Raw genomic sequence first — 21400 nt, forward strand, 5'->3', positions numbered from 1 at the left:
AAACAAGCAGGACTTTCTGTATTGAAAATCCCAGTCAAATTCCTTATTTCTATCATGTAATAGAATTTGAAGGCTACCAGCTTCACAGTACAGATTCAAATATAAGAACAGGAATTGCTCCTTGTCATCACCAGGCGCTTAGCACTCAATTAAAAAGACAGGATAATAATTATCACTGTTGACAAAAGCTTCAAGACATGAATCCATTCAAATTTATCAGAGAAACCCCTTTGCAATTACAGCAGGTAGCACAAAGCTATTAGAACCCATTGTCAATGTATGCTGCTTACATTTATAATACAAATGAACCATCTATCCCTATCTGCTTTATTTTATGTCATTTCACATGATTCTGGACCATCAGTTACAGTGGGGTTTTAGGCCTTTTGGAATGAAAAAGCAACTGCTCAGACCTTGAAACTTTTTACCTGCACTGTCATAAACAGGAAGTAATAACTGAAAAGAAAACCAATAGTGACTAAAGGCAGGTAACTAAGGGAAGAAAGTAAGAGAAGGAAACCATCAGGAAGTCTCAGATACAACTACAGAGGACGGAGCTATCTTGGGTGCAGCCTCCTTCTTTCTGTAGCTATGGTTATTCTGTTGCCTGAAGGGGATTATGGAAACAGAACAGATGAGTTGACTGAGATTTTAAAGAGGTATTTACGTGTTTATATTCACACTGACAATTAAGAGCCAGCATTTCTATGTCCTATCACTTTTTATATCCCCTTTTCAATTTACCCTATCATTCTTGCAGCCATTATAAAAACATTGACAAAGCCCAGTTTCACATTTTTGCTGGGTCTTGGCAAAAAAATCTTTTGGTCCGGATCCCTTGGCTCTGTTTCAGCCCTATCACACGAAGGGACATTAAAGCTGCTGAAACAGCCATTTGGGACTCCTCAGGGAGTACAGAGCTGCCCATGGCTGGCTTTGTGCCACTCAACGTGCAGCCCCTGGCACATGAGAACTTCTCCGAGGAAACGGAGGCACAATGAGGGGACTTCTCACTCCTGGAGTGAGGCTGAGAAAGAAAGGTGGAATCTTAATGCACTTCTAAAGCCAGAAACACAGGAGTTTTCCTCACATACACAAAAATACATCATATATAAAGTCTACTCACCAAAAATGTTTGTTTTCACAGTGATGGAGAGGTGAGTGTTGTTCCGTAAGATCTCCAGAGCTTTTACAAAGGTAATGTTCTCAAAATTCTGTCCATTTACTTCCATTATCTTTAAGAAGAAATAAAGATAGGGACTATTAAGAGAACAACTTGTAACAGACTTATAAATACAAAGGTGACAATACAGGCACAGTGAGAACTTTCTAGAAGTTAACACAACATCTTTACAGCAGTTGTAGGATGAAAACATTCCTTGGAAAATAACTAGCTTCATCATGTCAGTGAAGTTACATCCTGTGCCCAAGCCAGGACCTCCAGTTCTACCTGACAAATGCTTTAAATACATTTATTTTCTGTCATCATCTTCCAATTGGGAACTGCAACTGAATCAAAAGTAGTGGATCATGAACCATGCAGCTGATATTTCATCTAAGGCTGGATGTTGTGGCTGCCCCATACCTGGCAGTGCTCAAGGCCAGGTTGGATGGGGCTTGGAGCAAGCTGCTCTAGTGGAAGGGGTCCCTGCCCATGGCAGGGGTTGGAACTGGATGAGCTTTAAGGTCCCTTCCAACCCAAACCATTCCATGATCTTCACCTAAAGTGAACTGCCATTGCTCCATCAGCCTCAGTGAACAGCGATGGTCCACACAAGGTGGGAACTGATCCAACAAACCAATCTGATGGCTTCAGATTAACCATATCGCCGATCAGAAAGTTCCCTCAATTAACTACAATTTGGTTGCTTTTCCCATTCTGGTTTTGAAATACTTTGAAAACTACTTTAAAGAAACCCATTTAACACATGCAAACCGGAGCTGAACTGTGCCATTCACCACAGGATGCCAGCCAGTTGTTTGCTTTTCACGTTGAACAAGAGTATTTTACATGAACTTCATTCTTTTTACCTGGTCTCCACGTTTAAGCCCAGCTTCTGCTGCTTTACTGCCCATTTCCACAGTCTCTACAAAAATACCAAACCCTTTGTCGCTTCCTCCAAGGAGGCTGAAGAACAGAGGCGAGTCTCTAGAAGGTTTCTGCAGGGTAATCTGTCTCCATTTGGCTTTGGCAGCACAGGCAATATTCAGCAATCTGAGATGGCCTTTCATTTTCTGCAACACAGGAGAAAGCAACAAAAAACTGAGCTCTATTTCCCTAGAAATGGAAAAAACAGTTGTGAAAAACACCCCAAGTGCCAGAAAAAGGAGATTTTGATGCCATGCAATCAAACCTTGCTAAATAAACCACATAAATGAGTGCCCTGTATACTATTTTATATGGGCTTTATATCTAAATACATAAGAACAACTTTGTCCACGTTAAAAGCAACCTATTGAAGACTCCAATGTGTTAGTCACTGGCAACACGCTGGCAAATGAGGAAGCGCACTCTTAGGACGTACGACCCCCTTCTATTTTGCCCCTACCGTATCTTCCAAGTTCTTTTCGAATTCCTCCAGGAATCGAGTCATAGCAGGATCTCCTTCAAAGTCATTAAAATGATTGTTCACCCACAGCAAGACCACTCTGGTCACCTGGAAAAAGAAAATCCCAAATCATATACATACATACATACATACATACATACATACATATATATATATATATATATATATATATATATATATATAAAGGTACCCATGATTCTTCTCCTATAAACTTTAATCTTCTAGATTAACATAGAATAACATATGACAGATTACTGTGTCTGTTCCAAACAGAAGCAGAAGACATTTACAGTTGAAATCATCTTCTCTCTTCCTTTCACGGTAGGAACAAATCATATGCCTAATTGTCTCCACCACCCAGTACTTACTGGTGCACAATTCCACCTTCTAAATTAACTCTTCCTTATGCTGTTTATAAAACTTATCTTTTCAAAGCATCCTTATGATCTCCTTAAAGAAAGTTCTAGGAAGTAAGCTCTGATAATAGAAACTTTCAGTTATATCTTCCAGTTGCTTTCCTATGTGCAACAGTTACTACCGTTCGCTATAAATATTTTATCCACCCACATGATACAAAGGTTGGTCTATAGCAGTTTCTCTTCTAAAAAACAAACAATTTCCTCTTTATTTGCTGAGACAGTTTTCCTTTCCTTTTCTTAACAGACAGTAGTGCCAAGATGAACAGCACGCAAAAAGGTAAGAAGAGAAGCAGTACCCACAGTAAAAGACCCCTGACAACTTCCTACTCAAAGAAAGACAGCATTCTGACAGTCTGTTGGGTTTCCTTCAGCTCAAAGCTAGAACACATAAAACCACTGGCAAGGAATTTTACTGCCATCACGTTCAACAAATTGGACAGGGATGTAAGTCCCAAACCGTGAACAGTTTTCATGTGTATGTGCATGGATACATAGCAGTAGAACCTGGTTCTATTTATGGAACCAGATTTTATCAACTGTCTTGAGCAGAGTTTATTTTATGTACAGAGTTTGCAATAAGCTGCTCAAATAAAATGTGCTCAATACACTGAAAAGCTCTGCAATAGAACATTATGGGAGACAAGCATAACGCTGTTCAGAAAAGAAAGAGGGTATGTCCAAGAGTTCCCTGAATATCTGGTGAAAAGGGATTTCAGAGACTGGCATTTAGATCTTTAACTTAAACAGGAACAGTATTTATCACTCTGCAGAAGAGAAGAAGTGTCAAACCTAATTTAGGATATTACATTATACACATACAACACACTGGAGAATCCTGTCTTGATACCAGTGAAAAATACTTTGCTTTAGAACAGTTCATATAAAATAGCTGGAGCATAATCCTAGTATATCATCAATACAAAAGGGAATCTCTTTGGAGACATTTTCACCTGAAATACTCTACTCTCAGACTCAAACTGACCTTATCCCTGAGGCTGTCCACTGTGAACCATTCCAGGAGTTTATTCCCAACTTCCAGGGGGCTTGTCAGGAACGTTCTGTACGTTAGAAGGAAGTCTTCGATGTAGGTTGGATCCACAATTGAATGTTCTTCTATTAAGTGCATGATGAGTCGCTCAGGTGTTGCCTTAAGAAATTAAATGCAAAACATCACTGGTATCTCTCATCACTACCTCTCCCTAGAGAGTATGTGAACGTAAAACCATATGAACATTACACTCCCTTTTGGCATTTCACTTATGGCAAAGTCAAGAGAAAACATACTAATGTGTTTAAGTAAGTCTCTGTGCTGCTCTCAGCCCTAATGTTTTGCACAGGTAATACCTGAGACGAACAAAACTGAGTGTGTGCTCTAGATTCAAACCAAAATTGCATTTATTTACTAACAAATAAGGGTTAAATAGATAGATGGAAAGCACAGAAAGAAACTCACCTTGATAACTATGTGTCCTTTCCTGGTTCCACTGCGATCCAGCTCCCTGTGCTCCTTTACCATCACAATTTCTCCTTCTTCCTCCACTTTGTGAGTGTTTTTTTCCACGTGGTTCAGAATCCTCCAGTAGTCTTGCTGGGCTATACACACAAACTGCCCCCAGACAACACGGGGTTGTTAGTAACTACCCAAACCATGAATGTAGCCCCATCTCTGGGCTGCTTCAACACAGTCACAAAGGCATTTAATACCAAACCTGGCCTGTTTTGCCAACTACATCAGAAAGTTAGAATAGGAGACAAATAGAACTGGTCACCTGCTTACAACTCCAAAGGTGGTTCAAGTGGGCTAAACATGTAAAGGAGAAAGCCTCTAAGAAGTGGAAATGGGTATTTTCAATTTCTCTGCTCTTACTGCATGTCAATCCCATGCACAGCATGACTGGGGTGGACTCAGCTTATATTTCAAATTCCTGTTTCTCATATAACAGCAGCATGAAATACATCTCAGGCACTACAGAGTGTACAACTAACTCAACATCAACAGGGCCCCTGACCCAGAACAGACCAACCTCCTTTTTAATGCTCCTGGAATGAAGATCATGCCTCAAGATCCAAGTAGTCTGTTTCCTTTTATTAAAGGCTTAAGAACAGGAGATAGTTGTATAGAACTGCATCTTACCTGACAATCATCTACTTTGGTTCTGACCACTCCATTCATGTACTGTTTGTCCAGAGAAGGAGTAATCCCAAAACTATTTCCCATACAGAGACTCTCACTCTTCCCATCAGGATAGCTGATTTCCACTGTGCCATTTAAAATAACATACCAAGAATCGAGCTGGAGGAAGTAAAAAGAAAGATTTCAAAAGTGAAGCTAATTCAACAACTTTTAGAAGCTGTTCCAGTGCTCTTATCTCAGAAAGGCTTATTCTTGTTGTCAGCTGAGTTTTGCAACATGTCATTCACTAAAAGGGTGCACTGTACGGCAAGCAATGAAGATGACTGAAACAGGAACGCTTTTCAGCGTTCTTCATTCATTTCACAACTAATTCAGCAGGGAGGAATGCTGATGAATAGATTGCTTTTTTAATCAGTGGGCTAATTGCTACAATACATTTATACCATTTAGCGAGAATGAACACTCGCCCCCTGGGTACCCATTTGGTCACTACGAGAGATGAGAGCCTACCTCCTCCTCTTGGAGGGGTGACCTGCTGTGGTCATTCCAGACATCTTGATGCAAGGACAGTCAGGGATTTCAAGACAGTGATTCAGAGTGCTACGCTGAGAGCCTGACCACTGACTAATTTGGGCATCCTCCTACTGAATATGTATGGAAACTGCTCCTAATACACAGGCAGTAACACAGTAATACACAGGCAGAATCCCCCAAAGGGATGGGCTAAGGTTTAGGTATTTTGGATATGGTAAGAGAAGAATTCTCTAACTTGCAAGTGTGGAAGAGGTGCAACAGATTTCCCAGCCATTCACCCTCACAAACCCTTGCTAACCCACTGCCTGCGTTGGAAGCAGCAACTTACTTCTTGGCCGTCTTCAAGTATGATGGCTCCTGCTTGCTCTACTACTTCGAATATCATCACTGAGCAAAGTTCTCTCCTCACAGACATGGTCATGTTTGCAAAGGCAGGGAGCTGATGCATAAATTCCAGTAATTGCTCTGTTAGACAAAGGAGACGTTGGTAGGAAGACTGCAAGGCGCAGGGGTTCCTTAGACACCCTACCCTGCACAGGTGGATTAAACCTCTATTAAACACGTTAAAATTGCTCAGTGGTGTCACAGCTCCCATTAGTGCTGCTGGCTAAATGAGCCCAGTATGCATTTTGTCATCAAAGACCAGAACCTCACTCCACAGTCCCTTGATTGACTTCCATGGCAGCAATCTAGCTGAGTGTAAAAAGTACTTCAGCTTCAAACATTAAGAAAAATTGAAAACACCCTTATGGTACAGTAATTACAAGCTTGATAGGAGCTTGAAATGATTTTCCAGTGTTTAGAGAAGTAATCTCAAGTATAGCTTAATACAAATTTTACTATTAAAACTAATGCCAATTTCTAGTCAAACACTGCAGTAAATCATTTTAATCTCAAACATTTTGCCCTTTACAATTAAGTGTATCTGTGCTGCAGTACTAGTATGTTCTCTCTGCCATTTAATAATTAATTCAACCATTTCAGGCAGTTAAAACTATCTTGCTACCAATTCCTCCCTTATATCAACCCCTACAATGACTGTAATACTTCACAGTTCAAGCATCTCAAAGACTGTTCTTTAAAATACTTAAGTTTCTCAGAACAAATACTCTTTCAGATTGGAAAAGAAGAAATCATTCAATTAACCGTATCTCTCGAGCAAAGTGATTTCTGGAAGGCATCACTATTTTGAGGACATACATTTAATGTTAACTCCCTCAACGGTTTCCAGATATGCTCTTAGAGACGTTATATGATACAGTTTTACATAGAGATCTTTTTTCTCCTCACCAATATCATCATCAGTTTTATCTGCAGGCTCTTTCTCAAGGCACTCTCGTACAACATCTCGCCCCAGAAGCGGATCAGAAGTTCTGTCAATGTCTTCGTCCTCCTCTTCTTCTTCATCTTCAGAGTCTACAGGTGCTTCTGGAAGACCTGTTAAATCAACGTCTCCCATCTCACTCTCTGTAGCCTACAAAGCAAACATCCATCAGACAAAGACTTCAGTGTCTGCAGTTTGGTGATTTATGATCTTAGGTAGCTAATACCTAATTTCAGCGGCTGAAATGAAAGGGATTTGATCTCATTTTGGTATTACAGCATGGATTTTAATCCTAGCATAGAGCACGTATGGCAGGAGGAGTATATAAAGGAAGGGAGGAGAGAGACAAGGATGACTTTTCTTTCCTCTGTTGGCTGATTCTCATTTGATGGCATTTACTCTGGTTTGCAAATTCACATAAATATGACATTTTTTCACAACGTGAGACCCTGTATTACCAATGAAATAATGCAATGATTCAGTACTACCATTGGTTACCCAACAGTGTAGATACACCTCTACTGCCATCAATAGATGGCAACAGAGGCATCACGCTGAGCAGACATGCGACGCGCTGGTGGAAGAGAATGCAATACTGGTAACAAAAAGCAGAATGGCACAAGACTCGCTATAATTCCTTATGTAAAGTTTAAATGATGTAATTGCATGAAAATAACTTTGCAAGCAGATGGGAGGCGAAGAAAAAAAAGCAGCAGTTCTGGATTTGCAATCTCCACCGAGGAGTTTCTCCATCACTTTTTTTTAGTTGAAGCCAGCATGCAAATCACTCTTCTGTTTAAATTCAAAGAGTTGAACAACAAGATGTGTCACTGAGAAGTACAAAGCAATTACATCGAGACTGGCAGAAAAGGGAGTTTAGCTTTTTAAATGAACACGTTGACAATATTCCCTTTCACTTTAAGAGGAATCCTGGAGATTTTACCAAAACACGGAACAAACCAAAGCAGCAAATGCTCTGCATGTTCACAAATCCTCCAAACCAAAGGATGGGATCCCATCCACCCTGACACTGAACACTTCAGTGATGGGGCGGCCGCAGCTTCTCTGTGCTACCTGTTCCAGCGGCTCAGCACCTCCTCTTCTGCAGTTTAAAACTGTTGCCCCTTGTGCCACAGCAGGTCCTGGTAAAAAGTTTTTCTCATAAGCCCCTTTTTAAGTACTGACAGGCTGCAATAAGGTCTCCTTGGAGCCTTGTTCCCTTCTCTCCAGGCACTAGGGACTTCCTCTTACTGCCATGACATTGCAAGTAAGATGGAGAGTGCCTACAGCAGCTACAGCATCCAACTCTGGACCGGGGATGCATCTTGTTGGGTTCCATGGACTTGTGTGTGTTCAGGTTCCTCAGGTGGTCTCAAACCTGAAATTTTGTTACCATGGGAAGGACTTAATTTCCCCAGTCCCCACACTGAGGTTCAGGGACTTGAGAGATGTGGGAAGAGTGACTACTGAGGTGAAAAATTCACTGCTGAGTGCCTCAACCTCCTCCACATCACTGGTCCTCCTGCCTTTATGGAGGCAGGAGGGGGTGGCATTCACCTCCGTTTATGGAGGCAAGGGGGTGCATTTTCTGTAATCTTTTTCTGACTAATATACCCTTCTTATCCTTCCCATCCCTTGCCAAATCCAGCTCCAACCACGCCTTGCCTTCCCTGATCCAAACCCCACACCTGCGGGCAGCATCCCTATCTTCCTCCCAGGATAATGTCCCTGGTCCCACACTGGGTGCATTTCCTCCTTGTGCTTCAGTTTGACCAGGAGGTCTTCCTCCAGCCATGCTGGTCTCCTGCCTTCCTTTCCTCATACAAAATAACACTCATTTTAAGTGATTCAATCACAGCAGACTGTGCTGCCTCCGTCTTCCCACACGCTCCATGTTGATCAGCTAATGCCAGCCCCAGCACTTTGACAGATGAGCAGCATTTCCTTCTCTGACTAGACAGAAAAATACTGGGATTTAGACATCACCTTGGACCTTTTGAGCTTGCCCTCATTTTAATGGTTAGCCAGCAAACCTAAGAAATAAGGCTTAAATGATTTAACATCAGTATTTCTTTCAGAGGAGGGTAATGGGATATATAGGGTTAAATCTGTTTTACATTACATCACTTTACTGGCTTATGTAGCTCACATTAACAGTTCTGGAATTAAGCCCAAGTGCAAATTGTGCTTGGAGAGTCTCAGCAGCACGTGATCCACACAGCATTTTCTGCAAGGACTTTTCTAGCATTTCTTCAGCCAAATAGCCACAATTTATTTCAACTTCTCCAGGCAGAGCAAGACAGGCTACAGAACTAACTCCCCCTTTGATAAACTCAAACTAAGCTAACAAAACAGGCCACAGGGTCTACTGAAAAGTGGTTCTTTAATATTTTCATTGTATATTATATATAGGAAAATGAACCGATCTTCTTTTCTTGATAAATGTGATCATTTGATCAAGCTATGAAATAAGAGATGATCCTCAAACCGTGTTTCAAAGATTACGTGCAGATGGTTGACAAAACGTTGGCAGGTCAGGCAGTGCTGGAAAGGACAGGAAGGATTTCATTCCTAAAGCCATCTGCAGAAGTGGCTGCTCTTCCCAAGCACGATGCCCCAGCTGTTTCCACTATCAAATATCAAAATCAGCCTTAACAGAAACATTTATGAGTCACTAATGTACAGACTGAAAGCAGAAGCTGCAAGCCCCGAATCTCACACAGACATGGATTTTCAGGATCGGGAATATATGGCAAGAATATCTACTGAGAAGACTGTTGGAACAGCCTCAAACGGTGCGTGTCAAGGGGCTCACCTGGGAAGTTAGCACCAGATCATGGTCAAAACACTTATTTGCTATCTTAAAATACATTATTACTCTATGTAATACTGCAGATTTTGCCAGCTAACATGGATCAGCTCTGTTTGTCCCATTGTGGCAATGTCCCATCCACTGGCCTACACTTTGAAGCTAAAGACATCAAGAATAAGCCCTTGCAGTGTTGTAGTGACAGCGATACGTATTCCACTATAATGTGGGTCAGAAACATACCCCGACACCACTTAAAAGATTTCCTGTAATAACTCCATATGATAACGTATTTAATGCTTGTGACTCCTGATGCAACCTATTAAGAACAAGGGATTTTTTTCCCCTTCCCTCATGTCAATTCTGTCAGGAGAAAAAACTCCAAGCCTTTCTTCAGAATTGACAGAAAACCCCTCAAGTAAGGCCCACTCCCATATGCATATTTTATAGATAATCCATTTTAATATCCAAACCTTAACCACAACTGGAATTAGTGCTGGGCAATAATGTTGCTGCCCACAAATAGCATATCCTGCCAAAGTGATAAATGAGAGATCGACAAAGAAGAGAAAGAGAGAAGCTTTAAGTACATCACTGACAGAACTAACCAGATAAGAAACAATTGGCTGCTCATTAAGAGAACAGCATTGCAAGCTGTCGATACAGGGAACTAATTCATTCTAGTAGAGTGAGACCCTACCCACCTACATCTGGAGAGACGATCTGGACTACCTGCTGCCCTGGCCTGTGCCAGGAAAAGGCAAAGAAAGATGCTTTCATCCTGCAATACCTGCTGAATTATTATATGAGGATACTTGGTACAGGGCAAAGCAGCTGAGGGGTAAAATCCCTCATTTCAACTTCGGTAAGCATAACCATAGAGCTTCCCCTGCTTCTGTGGTTCTGAAGCTAAGCAGAGCATCAGAAATGGGTTGAATGAAAAAAATCACAGTAATAAACCCCCACTTTGAGTAAATTAAAGTTGTTTTAAAACCTGTATGGGAGAACTTACTTTATTCTCTCTGTTAAAATAAAAGCCTACAGCCCAACAGAGAAACAACTGCTCTGCAGTATTCCAGGGAAGTTGGACCTTGCAATAGATGTATTTGGGCATTTTACCATAAACACACTGAAAGCTTCAACAGGGAGCAGTAATGGTACAGGAAGAGGGAGAAAAATGTCTTTATAAATGTATGTCCCTGTGTTTCTGCAGCCAGCTGAGGGTCTCGTACAATGTGCTCGCAGGCAGGACTCCTTCTCTGCTGATCTCACCTCAAGCTTTCTGTTCATCGCTTCCTGTTTAACATCCTGGACTGAGAGGCAGCTGGAACAAGTGAAACCTCATTTCAACACTGTCAATGAATCCAGTGTACACAGAGGAACGGAAACCCCTTCCAATGTTCATAAAAAATTGCTTTGCTCTTTGCTTCTACCACTCTAATTGTGTTTTCCTATTCTGGAATTACGTTTGCACTACTTACTGTAAAAATTAATGTTAAAGATACCATTAATTCAAAAGGTCATTTCAAGGCTACATTAATCACAATTACTCAAAAATGCTTTTCTCTCTGCTGACATTAATGATACTCCTGGAGAGTTTGGCATGTTGCAGATATGAAGCTGACTGTAAAAGCAAAAGCAAACCATCATTTTCCAAATGGTTCTATGAAAAGCTCTATTTCAATGCACCAAAAATGCTTTCAGCTACTGAGCCAATACATTTAATCAAAATGTAGGTTTATTGAGTATCAGAGACTCTCTGCTTTCATAATATAATGATGAATATTGGGGAAAACACTTCTCTTTCTGATTTCAGAATCTGTCTATATTGATGCGTCACCGCAATATAATGCTGTGTTAAATACTGTGCCATGACTTTATCGCACAGTATCTACCCATGCACTTCTAACTGTGTGACAAACACGAAGAGACTTCTCCAAAACTGTTATAGCTACTGCAGTAAAGCCCATAAAATACCTTTTAACAGGTAAGAATTTGCACATTCGGCACACAGGAACCAGATAGGAAAAATTCACTAAAAAAGGGATTAAAAAAACAACAGAGGGTTGGTTTATTAACAATCTGCAGTCATTTTCATATCATTAATCATTCCTTAGGGTACAAAAATACATTTCACCACCGTTCATTTGCTAGTGCATATAAATATGCTACTCCATTATTTCTTTATTTATATAAATCTCATTTGTTTAGCAGTTATGGTTTTCTGGCATTTTCTGAAGAGCAGCCATAAAGCATTTCAAATGCAAGGAACGAGACATGACAGAGGAGTCACTCATTCCTAGAATGATAGTTTTGTTATCAATAATATATTTTAAGTGCTTTTCACTTAGAGCAACCTCGCCAAGCTCATCAGGTAGACAGGGAGGCAGACAATGGTCAGGAAGACCCATCCATCAGCATCCTGATATATGAGATGCTAAGGTACAATACACAGACTAGATCTGGTGATTCCAGTTAATTAAATCAATTCTGTTGACTCAGAAAATTAATAAATAAATAAATCAAGAGACAGAGCAACATCTTCCAGCACCATCAGAGAATTCACAGAGGACCGTGAAGACTCTCTCAGGGATTCCAGCTACTCCTGACCTAGCTGGCAGCAAGGAAATCTAAAGAAGCTGTAAGGTAACAGATTAAATAGGACAAAAATGCTTAGAGACACTTTGTATTCTAAGAGGATTTTGGCTTTTAATGCCTTAAAGTTACCTAGCAATACTTTGCTGTAGATAGATATAACACTAAACTATTTCATCCAGTATAGCAATAGTACCTGGGTAGCACCAAGGAAAGGCAACGGGCGTCTTAAGTCAAGTTACATCCACATCATGCTCAACAGTTGCTTGAGCATCATGTGAGGTACTCTCCTGCAAGAGTAGCAATGCTAGAATTTCCACAGTCAATCAGGGCAGAGAGTGTGTTTTTTACCACACTTTGGCTTGCAGAACAGAACATCTGTTATTAACAATAATACAAATCATCAAGGAAGGTATTTGAAACACAAGAATGATTTAATGGAATTTGTTCCGCTGCAGAAAGAAGGAAGATGATCAGTTGATCATGAAATGGGACTTTTAAAAGCCACAGCACACTTGGGGCTTATAAAGATGTGAAAAGCAGTAACGATAGCTTTACAAGGAGTTTAGTTCACTTTTGTGTGGCTGTGGAGTTTGCAAATCACACAAGCAACACAGGGATGTGCAGAAGCATCAGGGGGTCAAGCCTTGGATAAACGGCCGGTGGTTTTGTTTTGGGACTGTTTAACATCAAGGGAGGAAAAACACAACACAAATGCAGTTTTACCTGATAAATATCAGATAGGCTGCTGCTCCCAGAATCACTGGCAATGCTACATCCCGACTGGCTTGAAGGGACATGCGTCACCTGAGGATGAGGATTGTCGGTAAGATGCATCTTGGTAAGATCGGCTGGAAGCTGTAACACAGACGTGGGGAAAGAAAGGAAAACAAGAAGTGTAAGTTTGATCTGAAAACAAAGTTATGTGTAAAACTTTTGTTACAGAATTGAATATCCATCTGTAACTTAGCTTTCTCTCAAAAGGTATGACAAGTTAGACTGAGCTTGACTAATCATAGAGTGGTCTGAGTTGGAAGAGACCTTAAAGCTCATCCAGTTCCAACCCCTGCCATGGGCAGGGACCCATTCCACTAGAGCAGCTTGCTCCAAGCCCCTGTGTCCAACCTGGCCTTGAACACTGCCAGGGATGGGGCAGCCACAGCTTCTCTGGGCACCCTGTGCCAGCGCCTCAGCACCCTCACAGGGAAGAGCTTCTGCCTAAGAGCTCATCTCAGTCTCCCCTCTGGCAGGTTAAAGCCATTCCCTCTTGTCCTAAATGAAAGACTACAGAACTTCTTCACTATCCTACTATTTACTTTATTCTAGTTTTGTGTCTATTTTACTTACAAAAGAAAAGTCTAAGATACCCACCCTGTACATTACTACCTATTTCACATGAAATTGGGAAAAGACAAAGTCTGAAAAGCAAGAGATCGCTAAACTCTCACAAACTCCCATTAAAAATAACACATCCAAGCAGTAGGTATAGAAGAGTGAACTGATCCAAGCACAAAGGAAACGCAGCACTTTGAAGCCTATGTTTAGACACCCAAAAAACAGGCTGAAAAATCTATTTTGGGGATTTGAGAACAGCAGAAAGGTCAAAACACTCAGCTGACAAAATCCAATCCAGTGGCCAAGAGACACATTCACTATCTGTCAGCACATGAAGCACGAAGCGACGTACACCGAGAGGTGACGTAAAACGAGAGGTGACCTCTCCAACAGCAATGAGATGTGTAGAAGTGAAGAAGGAAAGCTGACATTTAATTCTGCTCCAGAGCACAGGCTGGCTTCGTATATATCCATCTGAATATGTCCACGCATCTTTGTGCCACATACGGAAAGAGTACGGACACCTATGGGCACAGGGCAGCAAGTGTTATATTATCTCCCTTAAAGCCTGCAGAGATCTGGATTTACTTTTGCTGGTGACACCTCTGTGCCGATGGAGGTGGTTCCTCCGGCTTGTCCCCGTCACAGTGTCTGGTGGCCCCATGCTGCAGGGTGACACTGCTCCTCTGCTCCCAGGGGTTCACACGTCAGCCAGCTCCTCTGCAAACACACTGCAACGCTATCGGCCAAGCGGCAAGACAGAGGCACGCACGAGCAAGGTCAGTGCGTCATTTGCCAGGAGGATGGCATCCAGCACAGCCCGGTAGCTGCTAGCAAGTTGCTAGGCAGGGCTGCTGGCAGCCCCTGACACACTGGAGGTCACTGCAGCTGAAAAATCCCAGAGCTTTAGTAAATTATGGAACAAATCAACTCATGCGGATTCATCACCCCCGCCTTAACGAGAGCACGGATTTGCTGCAATCTCCCCAGCCTGTCCCCATCTTCATCATCTCCCTACCCCAAAAACTGGCTCCAAGTTCAGCTTCAACCAGATTTCTTTCCATCCCTGAGCCAGTCCCACACTGACTGTGATAATACAGACACAAGGAAATTAAATTTAGGCTATCCAGATCCTCAAACCTTCAGAACAGCTCCAAGAACCAAGTAGGACCAAGAGCAGAACTGATCCTATGGGATTTCCCAGGAGAACAACAGCAGGTGCCTCTCTCTACCAAAAACTGGCACTATCAAAGCCTTTTCTGGCTCAAAGAGTCTTCTGTTCCCAAAGAACTGTTCTAATCAATTCATTAATCACTTTCAATCGATCTTCATTCTCCCTGCCAGCACTCCCCTTCATTTCTATCACCTATACAGCACACAGGCGTGTAAAATGCTGCGGCTGGAGTCTGCAATATATTCTTGTAAAAGACATTTAATGCAGGTTGGATGCAAGGAAACACCACAATCTCTCTTGAAATTTGAGAGAGAGATAAGGTTTATTTGAGACAAGTGACCTTTAAAGTGCTGCTTGCCACTCTACTCCATCTCCCAAAATAAATCACAGCTTCTGTCTTTCGTATGCCATTTTTATTGCCCAAACTGATTGTTCTTTCTTCCAGAGCTCACTAAGCACCAATACATGGGTAGGGTGTTTCTGTAACAGCATCACAGCGGATGCGGGAAGGATGCGCTGCGTGGGGCAGTGAACTTGCTGAAAGGGGCCTAAAATTGGCTTAATATTGGTGAATAATGTTCACTTTCTACTCAACTATGATTTTGTTTGTGGGAGAAACTTAGAACCTGTTGTTACAATTGCGTGCATAGCTTGAAAAATTACGTGTTGGGAAACAAGTTCAAAACCACAATGTTCATCTGTGTCCACCTCAGAGGCTTTCAGACACAGGCTTATGTATCTGCCTTATCTTCTAGCTAGTTGTGTGCCCCAGCAGCCACAAATAGGAAAACCCCAAACAGCCATGAAATTCTGATGAACTCAACACAGAAATAAACTATTTACTTGCCATTTTAAACCGTAACTTCTACACATCACTTCTGAACCGCATCTCACTTGATCTCACCTGAAACTATTCCATTTTCAAGCCACCCCACTTGAGATGTCTGATAACTGAAGATGCAAGCAGGACAAGAACTGCCACGCTACTGGGACACGAGTGTGAACAGACATTTCCCAGCTAACCCTGATTTTCTAAATGAATACTTAATTTAGCCTCGCAGTAGTATTTCTATCTATACCTATGGCAACACATGCTGTACAAGAAGTGATTTGCCAGCTTCCTCCAAGTCGTATTCCATAATTCTGAAGTTAATGGGAGTACAAATTCCAATATATGGTGTATCTCACACGCTAACAGACCACTTCTACAGGCCCAAGCAGAGTGCGTCTGCAGTGATATTTACTTCCTACGCAAACCCCATTTACTCTCAGCAGTGAAGTCACACAGAGTACTTGGGAATTCAATTAAAAGCTAATTTGGGTATAACAGGTTTTTAAGATTGTAATGCCCTGTACAACAGAGTAAGTTCCGTGAGCTCTGATGAGATGACCAACTCTTGAATCAACTCTTTCTGAGAAGCACACTAAAAGTGATTGTTAGCTTGAGGACAGCTTCCCTTTATGTGCTCCCTAGGAAGGTTTTGCTACAAATTAAGGCTATAGAAAAATCACTGCACAGTTTATAGGGAGAGAAAAGCAACCACAGAAGTCATAAGTGAATTAATGCCATGGAGAGAGAGTCCCGAGAGCTTTGTCTTTCTATTCCTCATTCCTTCCAGGGAAATGAAAGAGAAGAACCTCATCAGCAGAGGGAATACGCTCTTCATGCTTTACTTCCTAGATGACTTACTTTTGGATTTACCAATATCCCTATGGAAAAGCCACATCTGTGCCTTTCTGCCACAAGTTTTGAAGGCAAGTATCAGTGCTTCCTGGTACAGTTTGAATAACCAAAAAACCACATGCTGAAAAGATACAGACAACATGAATCTGCAAAATAGTCTTGACAGATGGACACAAGACCCACAAATTATCTTTTTCCATGTGTAAAAGAAGCTTCACCATTGTGATTTAACCTGCAACAAATGGCATGTTTAATAAACACATTCAGAAACATCCTGCAATTGAGGGCAGCAGCCAAAGGACTCATCATCACAAGCCAAATTACTACTGGAAGCACAGTCCACATAGCTCTCCTGGTGTATAGTGTCCATTACAAATCCAAATTAATGGATGGAAAATGGGCAATAAGGAAGCAAAAGTTTCACCTCATTCTTTATTTGATACACCTTGATAGCAAAGTTTTCCATCAGTTTTCCTAAGTCCCTGTAAGGATGTTCACAACCGATCGATGTAGTCTGGACACAGGAAAAGCATCGGCCTCCGAGGGAACAGTTTGTCCTTTTATAGGCTGTGTAAGCAGGTTTTCTGTCCTTGGTTTTACAGATTGTCAGTAACCTTATACCTTATCTGCTTTTCTGAAGCTCCCTGAAATGTTGCCAGCAAGAGCAATATTCAGAAACACCACTGGGTTTCTTTCCATGAAGCACTTGTACGACTGCTGTGTCACCATAAAACCCACCACGCGCTGCTACACCAACCAACCCTCCCACCCCTGAAGCCAGCTCTCAGCTCCGAGCCCAGCTATCCCATTTTTAAGGCACGTGTATTTATTATTTTGTTTATTGCTTGAGGCTTTCCATTAAGAGCTTTTCACTGGTTTAAGCTGGAACCCATTAACACACCCTTGGGGAGTGAACTGTGATGACACTTGGGAACCTCTGAGCTTTAGGAAATGCTCCCGCCTCAGCCTCCCTTGCACCCACGTGGTTTAAGGGCAGCAATTTTCCTCTCTCAGACAATACAGAAAGTCTAGACTGTAACAAAGAGCCAGTGAAAAGAAGCATGTTTGCCTTCAGCTTTAAAAATTACATTATATTGCCCAACTAAAAAGACCGCTTGATGATAGAGCTCTCCTCGTCAGTGACTACATCCTTCCATTCCCTTTACATGCCATTTTCTTTTTGATACCCCCAAATCCACGATTCCTTACCCAGACACGGGAAGCTGAATTATTTGGAGGGTTCAGAGATGATGAGCGTTTTTCTGCTTAAGTGACAAGGCTCCAAACCCCTACCACAGCAGAGGAAGCTTTGTCTGAGGAGCTGGAGGGTGGGATGGGTTTCCTACATGGCTCTTTCATGGATACCTTATCTCAAGACACCAGCAAGCACCCAAATGCATTGCACCACAGCAGTCCTGGCCTTTTGGAGCCCATCCCAGGCAGCATGTCCTAAGAGGACAGGACACTGCTGGCTCTACTTCCACATACTTTTCCTTCCACTGGCATTACAGCATCCAGCTGTTTGGATGGTCTCACTACGTGCCTGAGTGTCCATCATCAGCTTGTGCATTTTCACAACGCAGCTGATTTCTTGAATTAGCTCTATCTTTTCTTTCCTCCCCCCACTGGAATCAGAGCAGTGATGCTCACTCCCCCTGACACAGTCAGTCTCTCACCAAGCAGACCTTTCTGCATCCCAGTTTTTGCTCTCATACATCCCACTCATTTCCACCTAAGACAAAACAATGAAAAGAAAAACCCCCACCTCTCAGATGTTTCTCCTTGGCATCAGTAAGGGAATTGTTTTAATCATCTCTCATACCCTGCTAGCAAAATAATGAGAAACCACCAAAACCAACTGGAGTTCTCTGAAGTCATTTTGCTGAATTTTCATTAGCCTTTTTCCCAAGGACTGATATAAATTCACTCTGGTTTACGTTCTCCTTTCATATTCTGCTCCAGTTTAAAATACACTTAGAGCTGTGTTAATGGGAGAGGAGAAAGTTGCTCCTCTGAGATACAGAAAGAGGCCACTTTGGTATCCACTGAGAGGGTAAGACGAGCCCAGCTGAATTAGCGATGCTGACATCAGTCCTCAGCTAACTTAATGCAAACAAACCCATTTCCTCCTTCAAGACCACAGATGTTCCACCAGTGGCACAAAAGATTTCTTCAGATTTTTAAAGAGCAGCAAAGATGTCTTTTTGTTTCAAAAGCCAACTGATGGATCAGCTGTTTTCCCAACAGGATCAGACAAAATCCTGGAGCCTTCAACAACATCATGCAAACAAAACCGGTGCCTCTCCAATTATACCAACTTCAGATCGTTTTCCTTTCTAAAACATACAAAAGATGGGCTTGTTGGCAATAGTTATGTCAAAACTTGTTTCGATTCATTAGCTACAGTACATACACACTCCAGTCATTATCAGTACTATAGACACAAAGCTCAACAAAATAATGACCAAGTTGATACCATTCACAACAGCCTCGCAGTGCCCTGGAAACCCTTGGAGCCTTCTTAAAATAACCCCAGGCTTACAACAAAAACCCAAACCAACCAACCAAAACGGAACAAAAAAACATCTAAAGAAATAAAAACCCCCAGAGGCTTTTCTATGCCTCTGGCAGCCAAGAGCTTCTTGGTCTTCACGGCTCCTACAGCGCGGAGAAAATAAAATCCTCTCAAGTATTACGTTTCCTTAGTTACAATAAGGTGACATGAGGACAAAATCTCCAACTAAATTCTGGTGTCGCCTTAAACCACGCCTGCAATGCAATTTTAATTTGGTTTTCGTAGGTCTAAATTATAGATTACTGCTATGCCTTAACTCACGATAACGCTAAGAGTCTGACACGCGAGCGTCTCGGCTTTGGAGAAGAAGTGCATTGAAAATTCACCCGCAAAAAGACGTACCAGCATTGATGGGAGCTCGTAACACTGGGAATATCCAACATGGAAACCCCACGTTGCCTCTTTTTTGCTTTCCAACCATCAACTAATACAGAGCAACAGTGGAAGGTGTCCCTGCCCATGGCAGGGGGTTGGAATTGGGTGAGCTCTAAGGTCCGTTCCAACACAAACCAGTCTGTCATTCTATGACCTCTGGTCCATTCCTAGCACAACACTTTTAAAGTGTCAAGAATTGTGCTTTGTTATTATGAAAATGTAACAGGAATGTTCAAATAGGCTTATCTGCAATGGCAGAGTTCAGATTTTAATGAAAACTAATACAGTGCAAGACTAAAGAGAGCCTTGTCTAAATAACCACAGCAGAACACAAACTGTGGCAGCACCAAGTGCTACTATGACTTGGAGAACTTCAGCTCCTTACAGAAGCCGTTACAACTCCAGCACCACGCAGGCAGCAGCAGTGTGACATGCAGGGAGCTCTCTCTCATCCTGAGACAGGTCTGCAGGGCACACATACGCCAAACCTGCATCGCGTTTCATCTCAGCTGAATAATTTATAACCCCTTATATACACTGATTGGTAAAATGCAGCGGTAATGATGGCTCCTCTTCACACATCCTCAGGCTGCTACAGCCTCACTTCACTGGGATGACCCGCAAGTGGCAATCGGCTCCTGGATGCAGCTCACAGGGCTGTGAGGATGCATGGACACGAATGCTGTGAGCAACATGTTCCCTCACAGCTCCGAGCTGTAGAATGGGGACCTCAGGTCCATGTGAAAAAGGCAAAGGAACACCAGTCTTCCACCTACGTTTTCTTTCTGTATTCAGAAAGAAATGTATTCATGGAAGTGAGAGGAGCAAAACAGGGTGGTTCGGAACTGGGCTGTAGCTTGAGCAGAACTGTAACTAAGCAGGTTTAAAACAAACAAAGTCTGGGAGGAACTCAAGATAGGCGGTTATTTGCATATCAAGAGCCAATTTCTGATAAAAACAATACTTCAGGAAAAGGCTTTTTCTGTTGAAAACCAGTATGATGTGTACTTGCATTTAACTTAACAGATACCGGAGTACAAGAAAATCCAGCTTTTCCAGAGTAAATGGCCACACGGCTCATATTAAGCCATTTTTGTCTTAAACTATCAAGCAAAAAGTGCATTTAAAAAGTCTGATGGAAGTTGGTTTAGAAAGGAGTTTAACTTTTAATTAAGTGTAAGGAAAAAAATCATCATTCATCAATCCAAGCACTCACTCTTCAAATGCTGAGGGATCAGGGTACTGAGTAACAAGAGGCATTGCTCCTAAAAAGCAGTATGAAAGAGAAACGATGCAATCTTGCGCAGGGCATGGAGGGGCAAAGATCAGAAAATATGGAATAGGAGAGCTCATAAATACTCTTGAGGAGCTGGCTGAAACTCCTAAAGCTCTGTAGAGGGCTAAACCACGCAACTGAAGCTCACAGGAGGGAAGAGAGCCACCAGGAACCAGAAGAGAGGAGCTCACAGGGTAATCGCCCACTGCCTGTGCTTGCACATGGACTTGAACACTTGGGTTGAGGAGCACTCACAGGTCCTGCTCTGGGTGATGATGAGGTGCTGGGCTGGAAGAAACAGGTACAGACAAGGAAAGGCTGGAGAGAGAGGCAAGGCCAAGAGGACAACAAAGACATCATCAAAATTGACTGCGAATCAGTTAATTCTATTTGTACTGAAAACGTTTAAAATTCATCCTACCAGGGCTACTTTCCACCTAAGTGCATTAGCAAAGACAAGGATGACACGGAATCAAATCAAGGACACACTATCCAAGCTCTGCTTTTCTTCTGAGGAGCTGAAAATAATCCTTAACTGCATGAAGGTTTCAACTCAAGATCTTGGAGATCAGATCGATGCCCTTTGGAATCAGATG

The 21400-nt window shown here is 42.1% G+C and overlaps 1 protein-coding gene across 9 annotated transcripts in view; it reads right to left on the bottom strand.

Moving 5' to 3' along the window:
- Positions 1 to 21400, bottom strand: part of RAPGEF6 (Rap guanine nucleotide exchange factor 6) — a 115680-nt gene that overhangs the window by 33986 nt on the left and 60294 nt on the right. For all 9 annotated transcript variants that reach the window (XM_062638118.1, XM_062638121.1, XM_062638113.1 and 6 more), the window contains 9 exons: positions 13112 to 13243; positions 6948 to 7131; positions 5986 to 6122; positions 5124 to 5282; positions 4443 to 4595; positions 3972 to 4136; positions 2550 to 2657; positions 2032 to 2235; positions 1127 to 1235 (listed from right to left, as the gene is read on the bottom strand). In XM_062638118.1, the coding sequence (XP_062494102.1) occupies positions 1127 to 1235; positions 2032 to 2235; positions 2550 to 2657; positions 3972 to 4136; positions 4443 to 4595; positions 5124 to 5282; positions 5986 to 6122; positions 6948 to 7131; positions 13112 to 13243 (1351 nt within the window). The remainder of the gene's footprint in view (positions 1 to 1126; positions 1236 to 2031; positions 2236 to 2549; positions 2658 to 3971; positions 4137 to 4442; positions 4596 to 5123; positions 5283 to 5985; positions 6123 to 6947; positions 7132 to 13111; positions 13244 to 21400) is intronic.

The sequence above is a fragment of the Pezoporus occidentalis genome, unplaced genomic scaffold (assembly GCF_034315485.1).
Source record: "Pezoporus occidentalis ecotype Australia unplaced genomic scaffold, CSIRO_AGI_Poc_V1 ctg55, whole genome shotgun sequence".
Taxonomy (NCBI): Eukaryota; Metazoa; Chordata; class Aves; order Psittaciformes; family Psittacidae; genus Pezoporus; species Pezoporus occidentalis.